Below are 22,872 nucleotides of genomic sequence, written 5' to 3'. Positions count from 1 at the left end.
TGAAAAATGGCCGTCATCTTGGATTTGTTCCTGCTCATAATGTGTTTGGAAAATATTTAGTGACCATACCCATGTAAAAATGATTTGAATAAAATTGAATTTTATTGGTATTATAGGGTATGCATCACATTTAAACCTACCACAGAGTCTAAAGCATGTACATCAGCGTAGTGGTTATTTAACTTTGATAGAAAAAGCGTTAAATCGATTTTGGCGGATTTTGTCACTTGCAAAAAATCATTTCTGTTGCAATTTTGTTAAGGTCAAGCCATATTTTGGTTAAGAGAGTTTGAAAATTATTCTCTGTTTAACTGGTAACCAATGTGAATCATACAACATTGTGGAAATTGGTTCTCGTAAACGAGTCTCGCAGCAGAGTTTTGAATCCGTTGAAGTTTAACAAGAGGACAGTCGGGTAACCCATACAACAGACCATTACAAGTGCGTGTATTAATTTTCCTGTTATATGTTCTGATTTAAGAGTTGTCTGATCTTTCATCTTGTTTGAAACAATCGAACGTTTCCAAAAACCAAAGGTAAACATTGCCTTTAAAGGAAGGTTCTTTAAAATAATACGACAGTGACGTCACTGAATAGTGGAACTGGAAAGTTAGTCTTTAAGTTACAACAAATAAACCGCATTGCCACACGTACAACGCACCTTTTCGGTGTTTTCATGGTTGTTTGGGGTGTGCTAAAAAAAACCAAGCAGCATAAATTTGTCGACTTAATTAAGAACCTCCCAGTCGGTGAGAAATATCTCCTCACGCTACGTGAAAAAAACATTCGTCGAAATTTACATCGCCTAAAAGCTGCTGTTACCTGGACAGTCTCTATACTTCCAATGTTACCAAGTTCAAAGGTAGAGCCAGAAGGCATCTTCAAAGACAGAGATTCAAGATTTTCAAAAGGGGAGGAGCGAAAACTTTGAGGTTTATTTTCCAAATTGTAATAAAACAGTAATCCCAAGTTTGTACAGCCAAAGAATGACAAATTCGCTCGAGTGCAGCGCCAGAATCCAATGTGGGCCATGACGGTTACACATAATGCCATGGTGTATAACATCTTCACCACTTAGAAAGTTTTTTTTTTTTATGATCACTACTTTTTGGATGTGTACCCTCCTTTTGTGGGTACAGCATGCACGGTAATGCTTATAGATTTGAGCAATGCTGAGGTTCGTTTAGAGTTTTTTTCGCTGACCAAGTGGATTACATTCGTCCTATATAATATTTTCATCAAAATAACGCCGTATTAACGCACACGACAATTTATTTTGTTTCAAACAAACTACTTTACTTTATCTGAGTGGACGTTTGGGGGGGGGGGGGGTAGTTAGGGGTGTACCTTTTGGACCCTGATGGGTTGTCCTGCAGGATTACCAAACCCCCAAATAAAAAGTGTAAACACCGTCACTGCAGTAGGTTTGACGTGGAAATGGTTTTGGAATTTGTAGGACCAAAAAAAAGTAGATTGCACAATTCGAACCATCGGTTTAAACTGAAAAGACAATTTTGTTCTTTAATCCCAGTTTTACCAAAATCTGAAAGTAGGAAAATTAACGAAGTTGTTGTGTGCTTTTAGATGCTTGATTTCGAGACCTCAAACTCTAATTCTGAGGTCTCGAAATCAAATTCGTGGAAATTTACTTCTTTCTCGAAAACTACGTCACTTCAGAGAGAGCCGTTTTCCAAGACGTTTTTGACTGTCAACCTCTCCCAATTACTCGTCACCAAGTAAGGTTTTATGCTAATAATTATGTTGAGTAATTACCAGTAGTGTGCAATGCCTTTACAGGAGGAAGTTTGGTTTATTATTAAAGACACATGGACTCTTTTGGTAATTGTAAGCGTGCGGATACAGATAGATACGGATACGATAGCCGTATCCGTTCACGCCAGCTGCGTGTTGGATTTTGTTTCGCAAACTAGGCATTACTTGAGTGCGCTCGCATTCATCATATTTTTCCTGACAAACATGACCGATGCGATAGAGACCGTGTTTTATACACTGCATTTTCTCATCGTTTTGCTTGCAAAATGATTAACAATTTTCCACCTCTATCAAGCACGATACCAGTGAAAGCAATTTCGTGGGAAATGGTCTTGATATGTGACAAAAAATACTACTAAAAGTCTGCAAAACAGTACTCGTTTTTCTACGTCTTGTATGAGCTCCCGTTTCCGTTGCTAACGTATATGCAAAATACGATAGTCGCCGATACGCGTCACGTGAACACACTAAGTGTCGACGTCACACATCAGTATCTGTATCTGTATCCGTACGCTTGCAAAACCAAGATAGTCACGTGACTATATCTTAAAGATGTAGTCACGTCTTGGACCATGATAGTGATTGCTTTGTTGCTCCGCTTATTTGCTACTTGTTTTTTAACGCTTTCTAATTTTATTATTTATAGAGATACACGCTGCACATTCAAAGAAATTACCACATTACAGAAAATACATTTGGTAATTAGTTTCCCTCTTATTTTATTTCACAATTGTCGCTTTTAATAAAGACAACTTACAACAATAAAAATCATTGGGTATACAAAATAAATTATTTTTACAGAGTAGGCCTTATTAAAGTTTCCTTAACACTTGATTACTAGAACACCCCTACACAATCTGTAGAAGGGTTCAGTTTAAAGGCGCTGGACAACATCATTATTATTGGTAATATTTGTGTTAATATCTTCACGTGATATATCGCAACAAGCATAAAATAACCAATCCGTGACAATTTTGCTCAATATAGGTCACCGAAGTTGCAAGAAAATAATAATCCACCCCCCCCCCAAAAAAAAAAGATTAGTAACAGAGATCACGTTAACAAAATTAGATTGTTTTCCACCCTGCCCAACCCCTACATCCCCACACATACACAACACACAAACACATACCAACACTTAAAAACACTCGTGGACACTCGTGGTAATTGTCAGAGATAGCCTTCACATGCACAGTTGGTGTATTTCAACATATGCATAAAATAACAAACCTGTGCAAATTTGAACCCGGTGGTCGAAGTTGCGAGATATTAATGAAAGAAAAAAAAACTTGTCACACGAAGTTGTGTGTCATCAGATGCTTGATTTTGAGACCTCAAATTCTAAATCTGCGGTCTCGAAATCAAATTCATGGAAAATTACTTCTATCTCGAAAACTACTCCACTTCAGAGGGAGCTGTTTCTTACAATGTTGTATACTACCAACCCCTCCCCATTACTCGTTACCAAGTAGGGGTTATGCTAATAAATATTTTGAGTAATATTCCAATAGTGTCCAATGTCTTAAATTACTTTCTACATTTCTCCACCTAACGTTTAAATGTTGTGCTGTTTGCAAGTATAGGCCTATGTTGTAAAAATGTATCTTCTTAAATGAAACATCGATATTAGCAAAACAAACGATCCCAATAAAATTTAAACTTATTCATAAAACAAGCCTTTACAGGCAGATTACACTAGTCCAGCTCAAAGATCAACAGTTCTAGATATAGACATTATACAATTATTGTTAAATTTAAAGATTTATGACAATTTACACTAATAAACAAAACTCATGAAAGTAGTTGAATCCACGACAGTATAAAAATTATAGGATGTGACCTGTGACATCACATGTTTACAGAAGAGCCACCAAGCCCGGACTTACTACAGGCACGATTTGTACACAGCCTAATGGAAAGGAACATAAATCTTATAATTTATGGAGTAATTGTACTGTCCAATTCTTATCAACTTTTGGTATGATGAAATGGGGCACATCTCGAAACACTTTTGTCCACCTTTTACTTTCATAACTCTTGGATTTTTGTGGATTACAACACAAAATGGCATAATTCTCATAAGATGACCAGTGCAGTATCTTGCCTGCTAGACTAGCTAAAGAATGTACAAGGTCACACTTATTGTAAACAAAGTTCACATGGTCTATATATACATGTAAATACATAATGCTCTCCTGGTCACCCCACTGTTGTTTTACTTTGTTTCTTAAATATTTGTAATGTGCTTGTAAATGTGATTGCCCGAATAAATAGTATTATTATTATATAAAAAACATTAATTGAATGTACAAACAAAGAGCCATAAAATAATCCTTGCTGTATGGCAATGTCAGGAGTCTTTTTGTTTACGTAGTTTTAAACATTTTATTTGATCATTATATTGCAATAATATCAACCCATGTTCATTATACCCGCAAATATTTATAGATTCTTACTGTGTTGTTGATTTTTGTGAATAATTATGTGCAGTATGTGAATGGATCAGGGTTTGTGAGCTTCGCTCCAATGTCAATTCTGTAGCACAACTTTGGATACATGAACATCAAACATCAACGCCCTGGGGTCGATTTCACAAAGAGTTAGGACTAGTCCTAACTAAGGACTAGTCCTAAGAGATATACAAATTGCATGGATAGTCCCAAGTTAGGACGAGTAACTGGTCCTAACTCGAGATAAGACTAGTCCTTATACTCTTTGTGAACTACCCCTGCACTGTCAGTATAACGTCCAACAGCCTTTGATTGTGATTTGTGACGTGCTATGCACGAGTGTATAAGAAACACATTTTTGCAAAATGGGAAAATTTTTCCCATGTCGAGCAATTTGCCGCATTTTTAGTTACGTAATTACTATACGTGTTGTGCAATAGTTACACTACTTGAGGTTCACATTATTTTGCTATTAAAGGTTCTATGTACTTTTTCCTAACACAAAACACAATGTCCACAGATTTACATTAAACTTACACAGTTGGAAGATTATGATTGTAGAAAGCCTCCCTTGAAATTTTATTTTGAGTTGCTGTAGTTTTTGAGAAATGAGAAAAACAAACAATTTTCGTCTCAGTTTCAGCATATGAAGTCGTATTAACAAGTTATGCTATGTTTTTGGTATAACCATAACTGGTTAAATGGGTTTCACATGCTAAAATAATGATTAAGACGAAAATTATTTTGTGACTTGTTTTACCCATTTCTCAAAAGATACAGAACCTCAGTTAGTAATTGTTGGAAGGGAAGCTTCCACTATCATTATCTTCAAATCATGTAAGTTTAATGAAAACCTGTGGATACTTTGAAGAAGTACCGAACACCTTTAATACCCTCTTCTTAAGTTATACAAATCTCGATGTGAATCTTTGATTTCCTACACGATTTTGGGTACTGTTTTACACGTTCCTTGTGTTAAAACGAGTGTGGAGTACAACAAAAATTGTCGTTTTGTTACTGAAAACATGAATTGGCCAAAATGTACAAATATTTGTACCCAGCAGTTTTACACAGCAAACTGTTACGGAATGTCATATTTCTTGTACCTTTTTGGAGTGTGTGGAGAATGTTGAGTTTTGGAGTGAGTGGCCATTGGTCTTAAAAGTGCGGAACCACTGATTCGCATATTCAGGGCCAGAGAAAGTGCCCTAAAGTCATCATTCTGCAGACCACAATCAGGCAAACCCAAGTACTTCAGGGAAGAAACAGCTACTATCTCATGTATCTGGTCCCCCTTAATACCATGGAGGTCGTTATACATTAGAACAAGTTTCGTAACACTACCTGCAGCAGCCACGATGGAGAAAACTGACCCAATATCATCACTCTGTATATCACACTTCACTAGGTGCAATTCATTCAAGGAAGAAACAGGAGTTATCTGGTCCCCCTTAATACCATGGAGATCGTTATCCTTTAGAACAAGTGTCGTAACACTAGCTACAGCAGCCACGATGGAGAAAACTGACCCAATATCATCACTCTGTATACCACACGAGAAAATCTTCAATTCCTTCAATGAAGAAACAGGAGTTATCTGGTCCCCCTTAATACCATGGAGATCGTTATCCTTTAGAACAAGTGTCTTTACACTACCTGCAGCAGCCACGATGGAGAAAACTGACCCAATATCATCACTCTGTATACCACACGCGTATAGATGCAATTCCTTCAAGGAAGAAACTGGAGTTATCTGGTCCCCCTTAATACCATGAAGATCGTTATCCTTTAGAACAAGTGTCGTTACACTACCTGCAGCAGCCACGATGGAGAAAACTGACCCAATATCATCACTCTGTATACCACACGCGTATAGATGCAATTCCTTCAAGGAAGAAACTGGAGTTATCTGGTCCCCCTTAATACCATGGAGATTGTTATCCTCTAGAACAAGTGTCGTTACACTACCTGCAGCAGCCACGATGGAGAAAACTGACCCAATATCATCACTCTGTAAGCCACAAGCGTTTAGAAACAAAACATTCAAGGAAGAAACAGCAGTAATCCGGTCCCCCTTAATACCATGGAGATCGTTATCCTCTAGAACAAGTGTCGTTACACTACCTGCAGCAGCCACGATGGAGAAAACTGACCCAATATCATCACTCTGTATACCACACGCGTATAGATGCAATTCCATCAAGGAAGAAACTGGAGTTGTCTGGTCCCCCTTAATACCACCGAGATCGTTATCCTTTAGAACAAGTGTCGTTACACTACCTGCAGCAGCCACGATGGAGAAAACTGACCCAATATCATCACTCTGTATACCACACGAGAAAATCTTCAATTCCTTCAATGAAGAAACAGGAGTTATCTGGTCCCACTTAATACCATGGAGATCGTTATCCTTTAGAACAAGTGTCGTTACACTACCTGCAGCAGCCACGATGGAGAAAACTGACCCAATATCATCACTCTGTATACCACACGCGTATAGATGCAATTCCTTCAAGGAAGAAACTGGAGTTGTCTGGTCCCCCTTAATACCACTGAGATCGTTATCCTTTAGAACAAGTGTCGTTACACTACCTGCAGCAGCCACGATGGAGAAAACTGACCCAATATCATCACTCTGTATATCACACTTCACTAGGTGCAATTCATTCAAGGAAGAAACAGGACTTATCTGGTCCCCCTTAATACCATGGAGATCGTTATCATTTAGAACAAGTGTCGTTACACTACCTACAGCAGCCACGATGGAGAAAACTGACCCAATATCATCACTCTGTATACCACACGCGTATAGATGCAATTCCTTCAAGGAAGAAACTGGAGTTGTCTGGTCCCCCTTAATACCACCGAGATCGTTATCCTTTAGAACAAGTGTCGTTACACTACCTGCAGCAGCCACGATGGAGAAAACTGACCCAATATCATCACTCTGTATACCACACGAGAAAATCTTCAATTCCTTCAATGACGAAACAGGAGTTATCTGGTCCCCCTTAATACCATTGAGATCGTTATCCTTTAGAACAAGTGTCGTTACACTACCTGCAGCAGCCACGATGGAGAAAACTGACCCAATATCATCACTCTGTATACCACACGCGTATAGATGCAATTCCTTCAAGGAAGAAACTGGAGTTGTCTGGTCCCCCTTAATACCACCGAGATCGTTATCCTTTAGAACAAGTGTCGTTACACTACCTGCAGCAGCCACGATGGAGAAAACTGACCCAATATCATCACTCTGTATACCACACGAGAAAATCTTAAATTCCTTCAATGAAGAAACAGGAGTTATCTGGTCCCCCTTAATACCATGGAGATCGTTATCCTTTAGAACAAGTGTCGTTACACTACCTGCAGCAGCCACGATGGAGAAAACTGACCCAATATCATCACTCTGTATACCACACGCGTATAGATGCAATTCCTTCAAGGAAGAAACCGGATTTATCTGGTCCCCCTTAATACCACCGAGATCGTTATCCTTTAGAACAAGTGTCGTTACACTACCTGCAGCAGCCACGATGGAGAAAACTGACCCAATATCATCACTCTTTAAGCCACAAGCGTTTAGAAACAAAACATTCAGGGAAGAAACAGCAGTAATCTGGTCCCCCTTAATACCACCGAGATCGTTATCCTTTAGAACAAGTGTCGTTACACTACCTGCAGCAGCCACGATGGAGAAAACTGACCCAATATCATCACTCTTTAAGCCACAAGCGTTTAGAAACAAAACATTCAAGGAAGAAACAGCAGTAATCTGGTCCCCCTTAATACCATGGAGATCGTAATCCTCTATAACAAGTGTCGTTACACTACCTGCAGCAGCCACGATGGAGAAAACTGACCCAATATCATCACTCTGTATACCACACGAGAAAATCTTCAATTCCTTCAATGAAGAAACAGGAGTTGTCTGGTCCCCCTTAATACCACCGAGATCGTTATCCTTTAGAACAAGTGTCGTAACACTACCTGCAGCAGCCACGATGGAGAAAACTGACCCAATATCATCACTCTGTATACCACACGCGTATAGATGGAATTCCTTCAAGGAAGAAACTGGAGTTATCTGGTCCCCCTTAATACCACCGAGATCGTTATCCTTTAGAACAAGTGTCGTTACACTACCTGCAGCAGCCACGATGGAGAAAACTGACCCAATATCATCACTCTTTAAGCCACAAGCGTTTAGAAACAAAACATTCAAGGAAGAAACAGCAGTAATCTGGTCCCCCTTAATATCATGGAGATCGTTATCCTCTATAACAAGTGTCGTTACACTACCTGCAGCAGCCACGATGGAGAAAACTGACTCAATATCATCACTCTGTATACCACACGAGCAAATCTTCAATTCCTTCAATGAAGAAACAGGAGTTGTCTGGTCCCCCTTAATACCACCGAGATCGTTATCCTTTAGAACAAGTGTCGTTACACTACCTGCAGCAGCCACGATGGAGAAAACTGACCCAATATCATCACTCTGTATACCACACGAGAAAATCTTCAATTCCTTCAATGAAGAAACAGGAGTTATCTGGTCCCCCTTAATACCACCGAGATCGTTATCCTTTAGAACAAGTGTCGTTACACTACCTGCAGCAGCCACGATGGAGAAAACTGACCCAATATCATCACTCTGTATACCACACGCGTATAGATGCAATTCCTTCAAGGAAGAAACTGGAGTTGTCTGGTCCCCCTTAATACCACCGAGATCGTTATCCTTTAGAACAAGTGTCGTTACACTACCTGCAGCAGCCACGATGGAGAAAACTGACCCAATATCATCACTCTGTATACCACACGAGAAAATCTTCAATTCCTTCAATGAAGAAACAGGAGTTATCTGGTCCCCCTTAATACCATGGAGATCGTTATCCTTTAGAACAAGTGTCTTTACACTACCTGCAGCAGCCACGATGGAGAAAACTGACCCAATATCATCACTCTGTATACCACACGCGTATAGATGCAATTCTTTCAAGGAAGAAACTGGAGTTATCTGGTCCCCCTTAATACCATGAAGATCGTTATCCTTTAGAACAAGTGTCGTTACACTACCTGCAGCAGCCACGATGGAGAAAACTGACCCAATATCATCACTCTGTATACCACACGCGTATAGATGCAATTCCTTCAAGGAAGAAACTGGAGTTATCTGGTCCCCCTTAATACCATGAAGATCGTTATCCTTTAGAACAAGTGTCGTTACACTACCCGCAGCAGCCACGATGGAGAAAACTGACCCAATATCATCACTCTGTATACCACACGCGTATAGATGCAATTCTTTCAAGGAAGAAACTGGAGTTATCTGGTCCCCCTTAATACCACCGAGATCGTTATCCTTTAGAACAAGTGTCGTTACACTACCTGCAGCAGCCACGGTGGAGAAAACTGACCCAATATCATCACTCTTTAAGCCACAAGCGTTTAGAAACAAAACATTCAAGGAAGAAACAGCAGTAATCTGGTCCCCCTTAATACCATGGAGATCGTTATCCTCTATAACAAGTGTCGTTACACTACCTGCAGCAGCCACGATGGAGAAAACTGACCCAATATCATCACTCTGTATACCACACGAGAAAATCTTCAATTCCTTCAAGGAAGAAACAGGAGTTGTCTGGTCCCCCTTAATACCACCGAGATCGTTATCCTTTAGAACAAGTGTCGTTACACTACCTGCAGCAGCCACGATGGAGAAAACTGACCCAATATCATCACTCTGTATACCACACGAGAAAATCTTCAATTCCTTCAATGAAGAAACAGGAATTGTCTGGTCCCCCTTAATACCACGGAGATCGTTATCCTTTAGAACAAGTGTCGTTACACTACCTGCAGCAGCCACGATGGAGAAAACTGACCCAATATCATCACTCTGTATACCACACGCGTATAGATGCAATTCCTTCAATGAAGAAACAGGACTTATCTGGTCCCCCTTAATACCACCGAGATCGTTATCTTTTAGAATAAGTGTCGTTACACTACCTGCAGCAGCCACGATGGAGAAAACTGACCCAATATCATCACTCTTTAAGCCACAAGCGTTTAGAAACAAAACATTCAGGGAAGAAACAGCAGTAATCTGGTACCCCTTAATACCATGGAGATCGTTATCCTTTAGAACAAGTGCCGTTACACTACCTGCAACAGCCACAATGGACAAAACTGGCCCAATGTCATCCTTCGTAAGCTTACATCTATCCAAAATCAAGACCTCTAAGGACGAAATGTGAGGTATGTGGTCTGATTTTAAACCGTGCAAGTCGTTTCCCACCAAGCACACTTTCTTCACTTTGGTAGTTGATTGAAATAACTTGAAAAGTTGAGGAACAGAGACACTGCTTAACTGACAATCTTTTACCGTGAGTGATGTTACAAATGCAGAAATGCTTTTGAGTTGATGAATCTTGTCGTTCATATTGACTCCAACTACTTGTAATGATAAATCACACCTGGTGCTAGCCATTATTTGTTTTAGCAGAACTAAGTCGGTTGTTCCTTGACACGCTATCGTTATATCTGAAACATGGCGAAGACTGGATCGTTCCGATAGGTTTTTAATGAAATAATGTGCAGCTAAGAGGTCTTCTCCTTTCAGCTTATATGGGAATCTTACCCACTCATCCATCGCGAGGGTTTTTACAGTCGAACCAAGCTTGGCTTCAAACAAAGCCAGCATCATTATCCTATGTAAACATACATACCTCTCACACTCAACAGGAGTGTTTTTATTGTAAACTGAAAGACGCTTTCCGGTCAGTCCTATAATACATTGTGCAGCTTTTCTGTTTCTCCCGCTGCAGAAACGGATTAAGTACCCAGTTCTTTCTACGTCGCCGTCTATCAATTGCGACATGTACTCATTGAACTTATCAGGATTTGACTCTGCCATACCAGAAAGGTAAACAGAACAACAAAACTGCATGAATATCATGTGGTAGAAGTGGACTTGTTCAACCTCTTCTATACCGCGCATGACTTTAACTCGGGTCAGCAAGCCGACTTCACAACCCTTAGTGACAAGTTCCTCTGAATCAAACTCTGAAACAGTGAAGGAATTTTGTCCTTGGCCTTTTAACACCAAACGTTCAAGTGCAACTTGCCCAAGTTTAAACATCAGCTCATTAAACCCATTTTCGGTTATTTTCTTAGGGTTGTCTGATGTCCAATCTTTGCTCATCTTTTGCCTATGGATCATGCTGGTTGCGTCATTAAGAAGTTCTGTAATCCTGTCAGGTAGTCGACAGTCGGCATGAGTTAATGACGAACACATCAGCCAAAGAAACAGAGGAATCTCCCCTAAAATGCGTAATGTTTCCGACTTATTTATTTCAGAAAGTACATGATCATGATGTTGGGCATCATGGTTGCTAAAAAATTTGCGGATATATTCTTTCTTATTTTTGTCATCGAACCCATTTATATTTACTCGTGTGAAATCTGGATTGCAAGTCAGTAACTTAAGGGCCGTAGATTGACGACTTGTTACAATTACCTTACAACGTTTAAGCGACTTGAATGAAAGGACGTTGTAAACACTGAAGTCTTCGTTTGCATTTTGTAGTCTCTCGAATGAGATTTCATCTGCTCCATCAAGAAGGATGAGCACTTTCTCTGGGTTTTTTGTCATGTAATTTTCAAAACTCTTCTTCCCAAATTCGTTTTGAGGCAATATTTGAGAAGATATTTCATCCGTAATGTTAAACTTTGCCTCCATTTTGTTGATGTCCAACAAAAATACGAGTTCATACTTTGACAGAGGCGCCACTTGTTTTTGGCGGGTCGATTGAGTATCACTCTGTAAAACAGCCCAGTCATAAGCTATCTTTTTTAGTAGCGTTGATTTACCATACCCACTTTCAGCAGTGATTATGATTCTGTTCTTATCCAAGCTGAGGATGTCTTCGTATGACTTGAGTGGAATTTTCTTATACTCTATGTGTGTTTTATCGGTCTCGTGTTCGCCTTTAATGTCAATGTGCATTGTGTGATCTGTTTCATGTTTTCCCTTAACTGAGCCAGACTGCAATATGAGTGGCTTATCAGGTTGGTTGGTTTCTTGCAAAAGTTCTAAACTTACATAAAGTTGATCCATATCACGAGCTAGATGCTTAGCTGTAGGATGTGTGTTCACTTTCAGCGTCTCCTTGTAATGACTCACCAAAGTCTCAACCAACGCTTTGGAGGGCAGCTCCATCTCACCTGTAAAAATATTTTGCAATTCTGGGTTAATGCCAGTGGACACTATTGGTAATTGTCAAAGACTAGTCTTCTCACTTGATGTATCTCAACATATAGATAAAATAACAAACCTGTGAAAATTTGAGCACGATCGGTCGTCGGAGTTGCGAGATAACTATGAAAGAAAAAAACTTGAGGTCTCGAAATCGAATTCGTGGAAAATTACTTCTTTTCTCCAAAACTACGTCACTTCAGAGGGAGCCGTTTCTCACAATGTTTTATACTATCAACCTCTCCCAATTACTTTTTACCAAGTAAGGTTTTATGCCAATAATTATTTTGAGTAAAAAGTCAACAATTTAGCTCTTAAAGTGTCGACGGTCTCAACACTTTGTTAGTATCTTTGTTCAGGGGACGTGCAAGTCAGAAGCCACGAAGCCATGGATTTTTCGGTACAATCTGCGAACCGTCAACAGAGGGATCACCTTCAGGGGATGGGACTTTTAATATCAACTTTTAAGTAATAAACCAAAAGGGACACTAATTAAAGTTTTTAAAATAAGGCATACCTAATATTTTGAGAATGTCAGTACGGCCGATTTCTTTAAGCGCCTCTTTCAATCCATCTTCAGCCGCCTCTGGGTCATGTCTGCACCAATCTAGTAGCATCCAAAAGACTTGTTGATTGAGGTCACTGGGATAATCGAGTTGGTATTTGTCAATCTTTGCAGCTTTAATACCCAAAGAAATGCCTAGTCGCTTCCAATCTTTTCCAATATGCTCAGCAAGATCTCCTAACTTCTTCTCACCAATACCTGATGCATCGGTTATTGACTGGTGTTCCTTTAGTTGCTTGCAGTGAACTTCGTCTATCTTACTTGCTCCTTGGGATGTGTTTGCACAACCTTAACGGAGACAAGCAACCAGAAATGTCGTTTTATTCAATCCTATCAATAAAATAATATACCTGGTCTGCATTTTATTCGATAAAGTTTTGCTTACTAAATTCGAATTGAAGGAAAGATGTCGCTGACAATTTTCACTAGTAAAGTTAAGCCAAGGGGCAACGACACTAGGTTCACTGGAGACAAACAGGAGCAACAACAAGGTGTGATTTTACTTACCTGGTAACTCTTGAACAATGTCAGCACGGCCGAGTTTGAGAAGCGTCTCGATCAACCCTTCTTCAGCCTCCATTTGGCTTGTTTGTTTCCCGACCCAATCACGCAGCATTTGATAGATCTGTTCTTTGACGTCATTTGGATGGTCAATTGGATATGTGTCAATCTGTGCAGCTTTAATGCCCAACGAAGTGCCGAGTTGCATCCAATCTTCTCCAATATTCTCAGCTACTACTCCTAACATCTCATTAATACCTGATCCATCGGATGTTGACTGATGTTCCGGTGACTGCCTCTTGCTACCTGCTCTTGGGGCTGTGGGTGCATAACCTACAAAAAGAATGGCAACCACACAAAGTATGACAAAGTAATGCAGGCATAATATATCACCTTAATCGGAAGGTTTGTCTGCAAAGGCAAGTGCCAAATCAGTACTTTCTAGCATTAATTTGGCAAAAGCTATTGTTTATCTCTAGATTCCCCCCCAAACAAATACAGCTAACCTGCAAAAACGTCATCGATTAGTGAAGTGTCCCCTTCAGAAGGAACTGAAAGACACATTTCCTTTTGTTTAGAATGATATGGTCAACGTTTTATGAAAACTGTAATCAACTGGTTGTATATATATATATAATGTGTTCAAGATTTAAATCTTTTATACCCATCGTTATACAATACCATTACAGATAAACACTTCAGGGCACTTCAAGACCCTCACCAATACCTGCCCAAACTAGGCCTGTGGTCCCTAAATAATTATTTGTACATTTCCAATTGATATTTTTTACAATTATTCACAATTGGTAACAAGACAAAGAAAACAAAGCAAACCCAAGCAAAACCAAAGCAAACTTTCATGGTTACTGACTGCTGTTGTCGTCAATAATTAATTTATTCAGGAAAGAGTAGAAAAGGAGCGTGTATGGATAGGGTTTTTTTTTTTCTAGAGAGAGAAGATCTGTAGTGGTTCAATATTTAAAGTAAAAAAAATCCGACCATATTCTAACCTGGGATCCTTGCAGCTAAATCTTGACGACCTATTTGAACCAAAGCACTTCTCAATCGTTCCACCGCTTCTCCGTCATCAGCTTGCGCACTCAACCAAGAAACTAACATATGATGGGCCTGTACTTTCCCAGCAAGGCTTTCAGACTTGCTAATCTCTGCTGGTCTGAACTTAAGCTCGACTGCGAGTTGCTGCCAGTCCTTGCGGAGGCCTACCGCTAAAGTTCGTAGGAGTGTCTCGTTGACTGCTTTAGGCCAAAACATTTAAAACAATAAAACACTAATGAACAATCTTATATTGGAAGCTTCCCCTTCACCAAGACCTTCCTAATGAAATGAATTTCTTTCTCAAATAAGAATGCAAAACACTTAATGTCTCAGGAATGTCTAATCTGCTGTACTTGCAGAAAAAAATGTTGGAATTCCAAATGCAAGACTCGTTTTCCATCTTTCGAACTTTGGTTCTAGAATGTAATCTGCACAATCCCGACAACTCGAAATGTCATTTGGTTCCTTCAAAATTATTTTGTTACCTTGAAATATTATTTCTCCCACTCGAAATACTATTTTGTTCCCTCGTGAAAACCTTTTTTTTTTTTTCAAGGGATGGTATTTTGATTGACCGAAGTAATTTCACCATTTCTTTTTACATTTTCAATATTTTTACCCGTCCCTTTATGGAATCCGTACCCTTTTACTCATTATTAGATCTTCTGATACAGCTTGCAAAATGACACAATAAACAAGGTTATTGATCATAACACCGCAAAAATTCACCAAACTATCCAAGCCATTTTGCCTCATTGTTTTATTGATACAAATAATTATCAAATGCAGCTTAAGCAAAATGTTTTTGAATGTGAGGTTTAGTTTGCTAAAATATTTCACAAACAAGACACATTTCAATTAAACATGATTGTAAGAAGTGCACTGTTTACTCACGTGTTGGGGCGCCACCAAGCAATCCTTCTGCTAGTGTTAAATCAATGTTTGTCTCCGGTTTAATGCCAAGATCAAGAAGAGTCAAAGCGTCACACAACTGGAAAAATAATGGGGGAAAGAAACAAAACTTTTATGAGCGATGGTCCTTGAATTATCGCATCCCTGCCTGGATTATTAATCGTTGTCGTTAATACGGGGTTTCATTTTTGATCTATATCTTCGCAAAACAAATAATTGTCTTTTTCATACTATTTCAAGGTAAAATAAGAGCCGTCAAAAACCCAGTATTTGTTCTCCTGCTTAGTAAAAATAACTCTTGTTCCCATGTTGTTCCTTCCCCGAAGTGAGATAAAACAACCACTTTTTATTGATTCATTTAGACCAATTTACAAATGCAAAGGTGAATGGTTCATAAATCAAGTATTACTTAGACCAATACCTTGAACCTTTTGTTGTTTGTGTACAGATTTTGCAATGCAGGACGAATGGCCAACTTCCTGTGAATGGTGTCTTTCAGGTCAGAGACGGTTGTTTTATGATCGAGTCGTAGACAGAGGGTTTTGGGGTTGATGGGCGTCTTGATAAAGATCTGTATCATGTGATGAGTGTCTTTGTTTCTATAAGATGAGGCTTCGGCTCTGTAGAGATGAAAGTTAGAATTTGATGTCTTAAAAAATGACAATACTTCTAACTGCTAGTAGACAATAAAGATATTTTGTTCGTATTAACAATTGAATTTAAATCAAAGTCAGAAAAAACTTGCGTAAAGAAGTTGAGCTGAAAAAAACATTTTGCTCAAGGAACTTCACCATCATAACACAAAGAGGTTTGAAAACTCCATAGTACGCCTACACCCTCTACTCTCGATACTGTTGAGTGAATGCACTACGGTACCTGTTTGCTTGTGCTCCGCATTGTTCTTTGCCCAATGATGAATCTGACGTGTTTGTCTTGGTGTATTGATGCTGTCCCGATGGCTTTGTCCTCTCTGCTAATGCAGACTTAAAAGCCGCCTGTCTACTCTTCTTGATTTTGTTTTTTCTCTCTACTGGTTTTGCCCTGGAATGATCATAGACGACTTTTAACCTCTTCCGGTCTTCATACCACTGTTTTAAAGATGGCTGGGACATGTTGGCGGCGTTTTGGGATGCAATCACTGAAGAATGATCAATGCTCAGTGTTCTGAAAATGGAATTGAGCCAATCAGTTTGTATGAACTTTCCTAGACTTGGTTCCCAATCTGTGATCGTGGCTTTTATCTACCCGATAGCCACCATACATTGGATGCGTTCGATTATCTTCTATGGGTCTACCCGCGTTGCTCACTCGGGTGAGCCCCTGACAAGAGCTAATCGAACGACCACTCATCGCTCGCGTAGTGACATCATGCACATGGGGGCAGCCCCCAAGTGACCCACTCCACAATCAGGGCACTGGGGCTTACCCGGGTGAGCCCCTGGAATGACGTAAAAAGCTATTCGATCGTACGGGGGCAGACCGGGGTCGACCCAGGGAAGCTAAACGAACGCACCCATTTATTGCCCGGAATAGCGCCCTCTTGCAGATAACCTCCGTCTGTCTAGCCTACGATTTCGCTCGTCCCCAGTGCCTCGCTTTAACCAAAGGCGCTGGGATGGGCAAACGTATCATGCACTGTCATTGGTTTAATAATGCGCAGTCCCATCATGCATCACACTCACACTGCACCATATTTCTATGCATTGTACGTATGACGTACTTCCTGAACAAGAATCTGTGCGAGCGATTAGCCCATCCCAGCGGTCCTGGATAGACTGGCCGCTGGGGCCGAGCGAAGCCTACGATCACCCGGCGCGTGATCACTCTTCGAGGCTCGTGAATAACGCCAGAGAGTGGCCTCCTATAGCCCCGTGTATCTTCACCTTTCACCTACATTCATTTGACATAGTGATACGTACAGTATTTATAAATGTTTGGGTGTTATAAAACAAATATTGACTGCTTTTACTCGTGCAATGGTTAAAACTATCTCCGGGGATCACCTCGAAGCAGTCAATATGTGTATAGTACACACGTGGACACAGCATGCAGACTGCCTAATTCCAGCCGTCGATTTCAAAAAGAGTTAGTACTCGTCTTATCTCGAGTTAGGGCGAGTAACTCGTCCTAACTTAGGATTAATCTTAAGGTCTGCATGCTACTTTGCAGGGTTTGGACTCCTAAGTCCTAAGATTAGTCTTAAGTTAGGAATAGTTTTGTGTTTGGCTGCGCATACATTACCCGGGACCAATCAAAACACAGATACGGAAGCTTTTTGTCACTGCATTATTTTATCCAATGACATCATTGTATGGAATTACTGGTTCTGGGTAGCAAATACCTGTCTTGCAAATCAAGTCTAGAACTTTCCTAAAAAGAATTCTTACGCAGACAAACAATGCGCACTGCGCAGACCGATCATGTAGCGCTAAAATTTGCAAAACTTGCATTCCCTATAAGTGCTTTTATTTATTTATTTATTTTTTATTTTAATTCTTCGGACAAAAAAAAAAGCAAAACAATAAAACAAGCACAGGCCGTCCAGGGAAGGGCAAAAGTCTAAAAACTGTCATCAAAAAAGATGTGCTCTCCCAGACCTAGCTCATAAAAAATACACATTGTAGACTATACATTAAACATTCTAAAATTGCAGTAAAAGTTAAAACAAAAGGTGGCAAGTAAAAAGCAATAACACAGGGAACTTTTTCAAAATGTCCACAGATTCACAACAAACCTACAGGGTCTGAAGACAATGACAGTAGAAAGCCTCCCCCGAAATACCATACACCGAGGAACTGCAGCCCCTGAGAAATGAGCAAAACAAGTCACAAAACATATTTCGTCTCAGTGAGATGAACATTATTTGAGCATGCAAAAACCCATCAACCAGCCATGATATTATACCAAAACATCCCATAACTGGCCAATACGACCCTACACGCTAAAACTGAGACGAAAATTAACTCTGCGACATTGCCCCACCCATCCCCCAAAAACCACAGCACACCACCAAGCAACATTCCAAGGGAAGCCCTCCACTATCACCATCCCCAAACCCTGCAAGCTCAATGTAAATCCGTGAACACCATAATTTCTGTTAGAAAAAAGTACATTAGCCAAATAAAAAGTACATAGACCCTTCAATATTGTCAAAAAAATAAGCAGTAACACCAATACGAGTTAAAATGGGGGGGGGGGGGGGGAATAAAATAATAACAAAGACAATAAAAAGATGAAATACAAATGTGCACATGTACAAATTAAACTTAAGGAAAGATCAAGGCCAGTTGAACCAATGTATTAAAAACGTAAATGTTAATTTGAGCAATAATGGACGACAATGTTGAAAGTATATTGTGTTGTTTTGTATGAAGAAAAAGCGCCAGCGTCAACAATTAAAAATGGACGACAGTTTTTGAAAGTTTTGTGTTGTTTTGTATAAAGAACTTGAGCGTCAGCGAAGCCGATATGCCCCAGGGCTCACGGAAGGACCCCGGGAAACTATCGCGGGTTAAAGTAATCCTTTTGTGCATTCCCTGCCTATATTCCCAATCTTCAATCATTTGATTTATGTCAAAACGTTTGTACATAACAAGCCTGATGAAAGAAAAATGTGTTTTTGTTAACTTCAGGGTTTATTGCCAAGGCCGATCCCAGGTACAATGGAGGAGGCTGGTACGCTGAACCAAAAATATGATTACCATGACAATGCCCAAAACTTACATTCCAAGCGTGTTATTATTTGGGCAAACATGGATGAAAATTTATGAAAAGGTGTTGTTTTGTATGAAGCAAAAAATGCAAGGGGCCGCAGAGTGACCCTGGGAAACATTTTGCTAATTCATATGTAGCCATAGGCCTATTTCTTTTGCGCTTTCTCAACCTATATATAAGATTTATGTTTTGAGGCAAACTTATATATACCCAATAATCTCCCTAACAGAAACAAAATATAACACAGGAAGTTTATTTTAGTTGTATTGGTATTGGCGACTATCATAGGTTTTAAACTACATTGTTAAACAGCGTATTGTATGCTGAATTTTGCAGACTTGATCTGTTCAAGCTCAGAGCTCAGAGTAGTACCTTTACCATAGAGCTATATATATAGCTCTATGACCTTTACAGACTGTTTCCGCATGGCTGCATGCCTTTGAACTTGTTTACTGCTAAGTTTTACAAAATGGTTGCAGTATGATATTAAATGAAGGTTTGGCTTAAAGGCAGTGGACACTATTGGTAATTACTCAAAATAATTATTAGCATAAAATCTTTCGTGGTAACGAGTAATGGGGAGAGGTTTATAGTTTAAAACATTGTGAGAAACGGCTCCCTCTGAAGTAATGTAGTTTCGAGAAAGAAGCAATTTTCCACAAATTTGATTTCGAGACCTCAGATTTAGAATTTGATGTCTCAAAATCAAGCATCTGAAAGCGCACAAACTTCGTGTTTCAAGGGTGTTTTTCCTTTCATTATTATCTCACAACTTCGACGTCCGATTAAGCTCCAAATGTCCGATTAAGCTCAAAAAGGTGTGTTATTTCATGCATATGTTGAGATACACCAACTGTGAAGACTAGTCTTTCACAATTACCAATAGTGTCCAGTGTCTTTAATGCCAGTAACGGTGACGTGTCAGGTTGAAAATTACTGGCAAAACTAAAAAAATCTTACGTCGTAAGAGATACAGCCATTTTGGATAGTACGATGTATTTTAAGAAACATGTCACTTTGAAGTGTAGGCTCTATACTGCAGTTATGGAAAAAGATGATCACATTTTATCCTCTAAAAACTTAAAATTAAAAAAGCGTATACCGCCATCACGCTTCTTAGATTGTGTATTCCTATAGGAGTTATATCCTTCCCGGTAATATGATTCGCTCCGGAGTTTTTGGGCGATCGATATCTCAAAAATGCGATCATGACATTTTCACAGGCTAATTTTATTTTATACATCTACATTTTATATTTTAGGTTTATTATTATAGGTTTATATAATATTAAGAACAACATTATGAACAGTTTTTATTTATCGCAAAACTACAGTGAAGTCTAAAAGCGCTGTTGGAAAGTGAAAGAGTGAAAACCAAGACTGTTGAATACAAAAATACAGAAAATACAGAAAGAACTACGAAATGCATACAAAGAATAAAGTTATTCAACAAAAAGGTGTGTCTTTAAATTAGACTTAAACTGTCCTATAGGGCCTGTTCCAAATGTTGCCACGTTCAAAGGCATAATCAGAAGGCATCTTCAAAGACAGATTCAGGGTTTCAAAAGGGGAGGAGCGAAAACTTTTAGGTTTATTTTCCAAATTAGAATAAAACAGTAATCCTAATTTTGTACAGCCAAAGTATGACAAATTCGCTCGACTGCAGCGCCAGAGTCCAATGTGGGCCATGACGGTTATGCTATGGTGTATTATCTTCACCTATAAGGTTTTTTTAATGGTCACTAATTTTTGGAGTCTGTACCAAAGGTATACTTACAGCATGCACGGCAGTGCTTATAGATTTGAGCAATGCTGAGGTTTGTTATTAATGTTTAGAGTTTGATAGCGGACCAAGTGGATAACATTCGTCGTATATAACATTTTCTTTAAAATAACGCTGTATTAGCGCACATGACAATTTATTTTGTTTCAAACAAACTTTCCTTAATCTGAGGGGACGTTGGGGGTGTACCTTTTGGACCCTGATGGGTCGTCATGCAGGGTTGCCCACCCCCAAATGAAAAGTCAATTGTAAACACCGTCACTGCAGTAGGTTTGATGTGGAAAAGATTTTGGAATTTATTGCACAACAAATTCGAACCATCGGTTTAAAGCTATTGGACCCTTTCGGTACAGAAAACAAAATAAAAGTTCCCAGATTTACAAATAACTTACAGGGTTTACAGAAGGTAGTGGTGAAAGACTTCTCTTGAAATATTATTAGTCCATGAAATGCTTTACTTTTTGAGAAAACAGTGAAACAATATCAGTTCTCGATATCGAGAATTACGGATTTATTTTAAACACAATCACGTCATGACACGGCGAATCGTGCGGATACAAGGGTGGGTTTTCCCGTTATTTTCTCCCGACTCCGATGACCGATTGAGCCTAAATGTTCACAGGTTTGTTATTTTATATAGAACTTGTGATGCACGAAGTGTGGGCCTTGGACAATACTGTTTATACCGAAAGGGTCCAATCGAAAAGACAATTTGTTCTTTAATCCCAGTTTTACGAAAATTAAGAAACATGTTTTATCCATTTCCATTCATAATAGTTGTAATAACAACGTGTAACTTTAATAGTACGAACTTGTGATTAATTTGAATTAAGCAATTTGGTTCTATTGGTACTTTATGATCTTGAGAACGTGACTCATTTACCTGTAGCTAGTAAAAGCTGCCGTTGAAATAGAGTGACTGAGTCAGTCATACAGCGTAGGTGACACTCTCCCCTGCTATCAACCAGGCCGCCATACACGACACCATGTAAAGTAAACTTGTTGCCAACTTTGAACAGTAATTCACCATGTCCCTTCTGCGTTCTCACGTAAGCAACAGGCTACTCTTGGAAATTTTCTGACTTAAACGTTTGTCGAAAACGCCTCGTGCCGTATTTAAATTAAAACATTTACATCGTTATATAGCTCCATGGTCGTACTGGACAGCTCAGATCTGCTACCGCGAGTGTGGGCTTGTCGTTTATTCCGTATACCTCTCTTGCCTCTAACCGTTAACGATGGGCTACTTTACATAAATGGGCGTGAACCCAAACCCGCGCACGTACCCCCAGTTCATGCAGTATAGAAAACCTCCCGGGTCAGACTGGAGTTGACCCGGATCCCGACGTTGAGCATGATGTAATGCTTCTTTTTATAGAATAGGTCATGGTCACGCGAGATCTTGTTGTAGCCTACGAGAGCTCCATCGAATTGCTTTTTATCGCAGTGATGAGAATTGAACCATAGGCCCTTTTCGAAACGACGGCTTCGGCTTTGGATTCGGCTCAGCGGGCTAGCTTGGCCTCGCCGGTTGTTTAATTTGCGCGTGTTTTGCGAGATATATAACAGAACAGATGTATGAAGCTAAACCACGAACTACAACCATGCACGTTCTATGGTAACTGCCGCTGGTTCCCTGTTTCTCATTTGGTTTATGAACGATGTATGTGCTGTTGGAACCAGTGCTTTCTTAGTCTCTTGTCCGTGTCGTTTCCTCTTCATCAGTCAAGAGGAGAATCATGAATATAACCTATACTAATTTATTCCGACGACCAGTGGCGTTTTTTCTTCAAGGCGGCTGCGGACGTAAAGAGCAGAGGGGGGAGGGGGGAGAGACAGAGAGATGA

The 22,872-nt window shown here is 39.6% G+C and overlaps 1 protein-coding gene across 2 annotated transcripts; it reads right to left on the bottom strand.

Moving 5' to 3' along the window:
- Positions 1–2,488: 2,488 nt before the first annotated feature.
- On the bottom strand, positions 2,489–22,256 carry LOC139950739 (uncharacterized). Of its 2 annotated transcripts, none has more exons than XM_071949534.1 (8): positions 21,909–22,256; positions 16,406–16,693; positions 15,951–16,149; positions 15,512–15,608; positions 14,572–14,817; positions 13,568–13,894; positions 13,013–13,348; positions 2,489–12,464 (listed from the first exon to the last, which is right to left on the bottom strand). In XM_071949534.1, exons 2-8 carry the CDS (start codon positions 16,639–16,641, stop codon positions 5,305–5,307), a joined length of 8,601 nt encoding a protein of 2,866 aa, XP_071805635.1. In that variant the 5' UTR covers positions 16,642–16,693; positions 21,909–22,256; the 3' UTR covers positions 2,489–5,304. The 2 variants fall into 2 exon arrangements, with proteins under 2 accessions (XP_071805635.1, XP_071805636.1); XM_071949535.1 differs by having other exon boundaries at positions 14,572–14,814.
- Between the last annotated feature and the right edge of the window lie 616 nt (positions 22,257–22,872).

Source organism: Asterias amurensis, chromosome 18 (assembly GCF_032118995.1).
Source record: "Asterias amurensis chromosome 18, ASM3211899v1".
Lineage (NCBI taxonomy): Eukaryota > Metazoa > Echinodermata > Asteroidea > Forcipulatida > Asteriidae > Asterias > Asterias amurensis.
This window is presented reverse-complemented; position numbering and strand designations above follow the sequence as displayed.

Excerpts from the sequence above, each read along its gene's own strand:
- LOC139950739 (XM_071949534.1), bottom strand. The coding sequence starts at position 16,641 with ATGTCCCAGCCATCTTTAAAACAGTGGTATGAAGACCGGAAGAGGTTA. Across the intron at positions 15,609-15,950 it reads CAAACAACAAAAGGTTCAAG|TTGTGTGACGCTTTGACTCT; the intron begins GTATTGGTCTAA and ends TTATTTTTCCAG. Across the intron at positions 12,465-13,012 it reads TGACATTCTCAAAATATTAG|GTGAGATGGAGCTGCCCTCC; the intron begins GTATGCCTTATT and ends ATATTTTTACAG.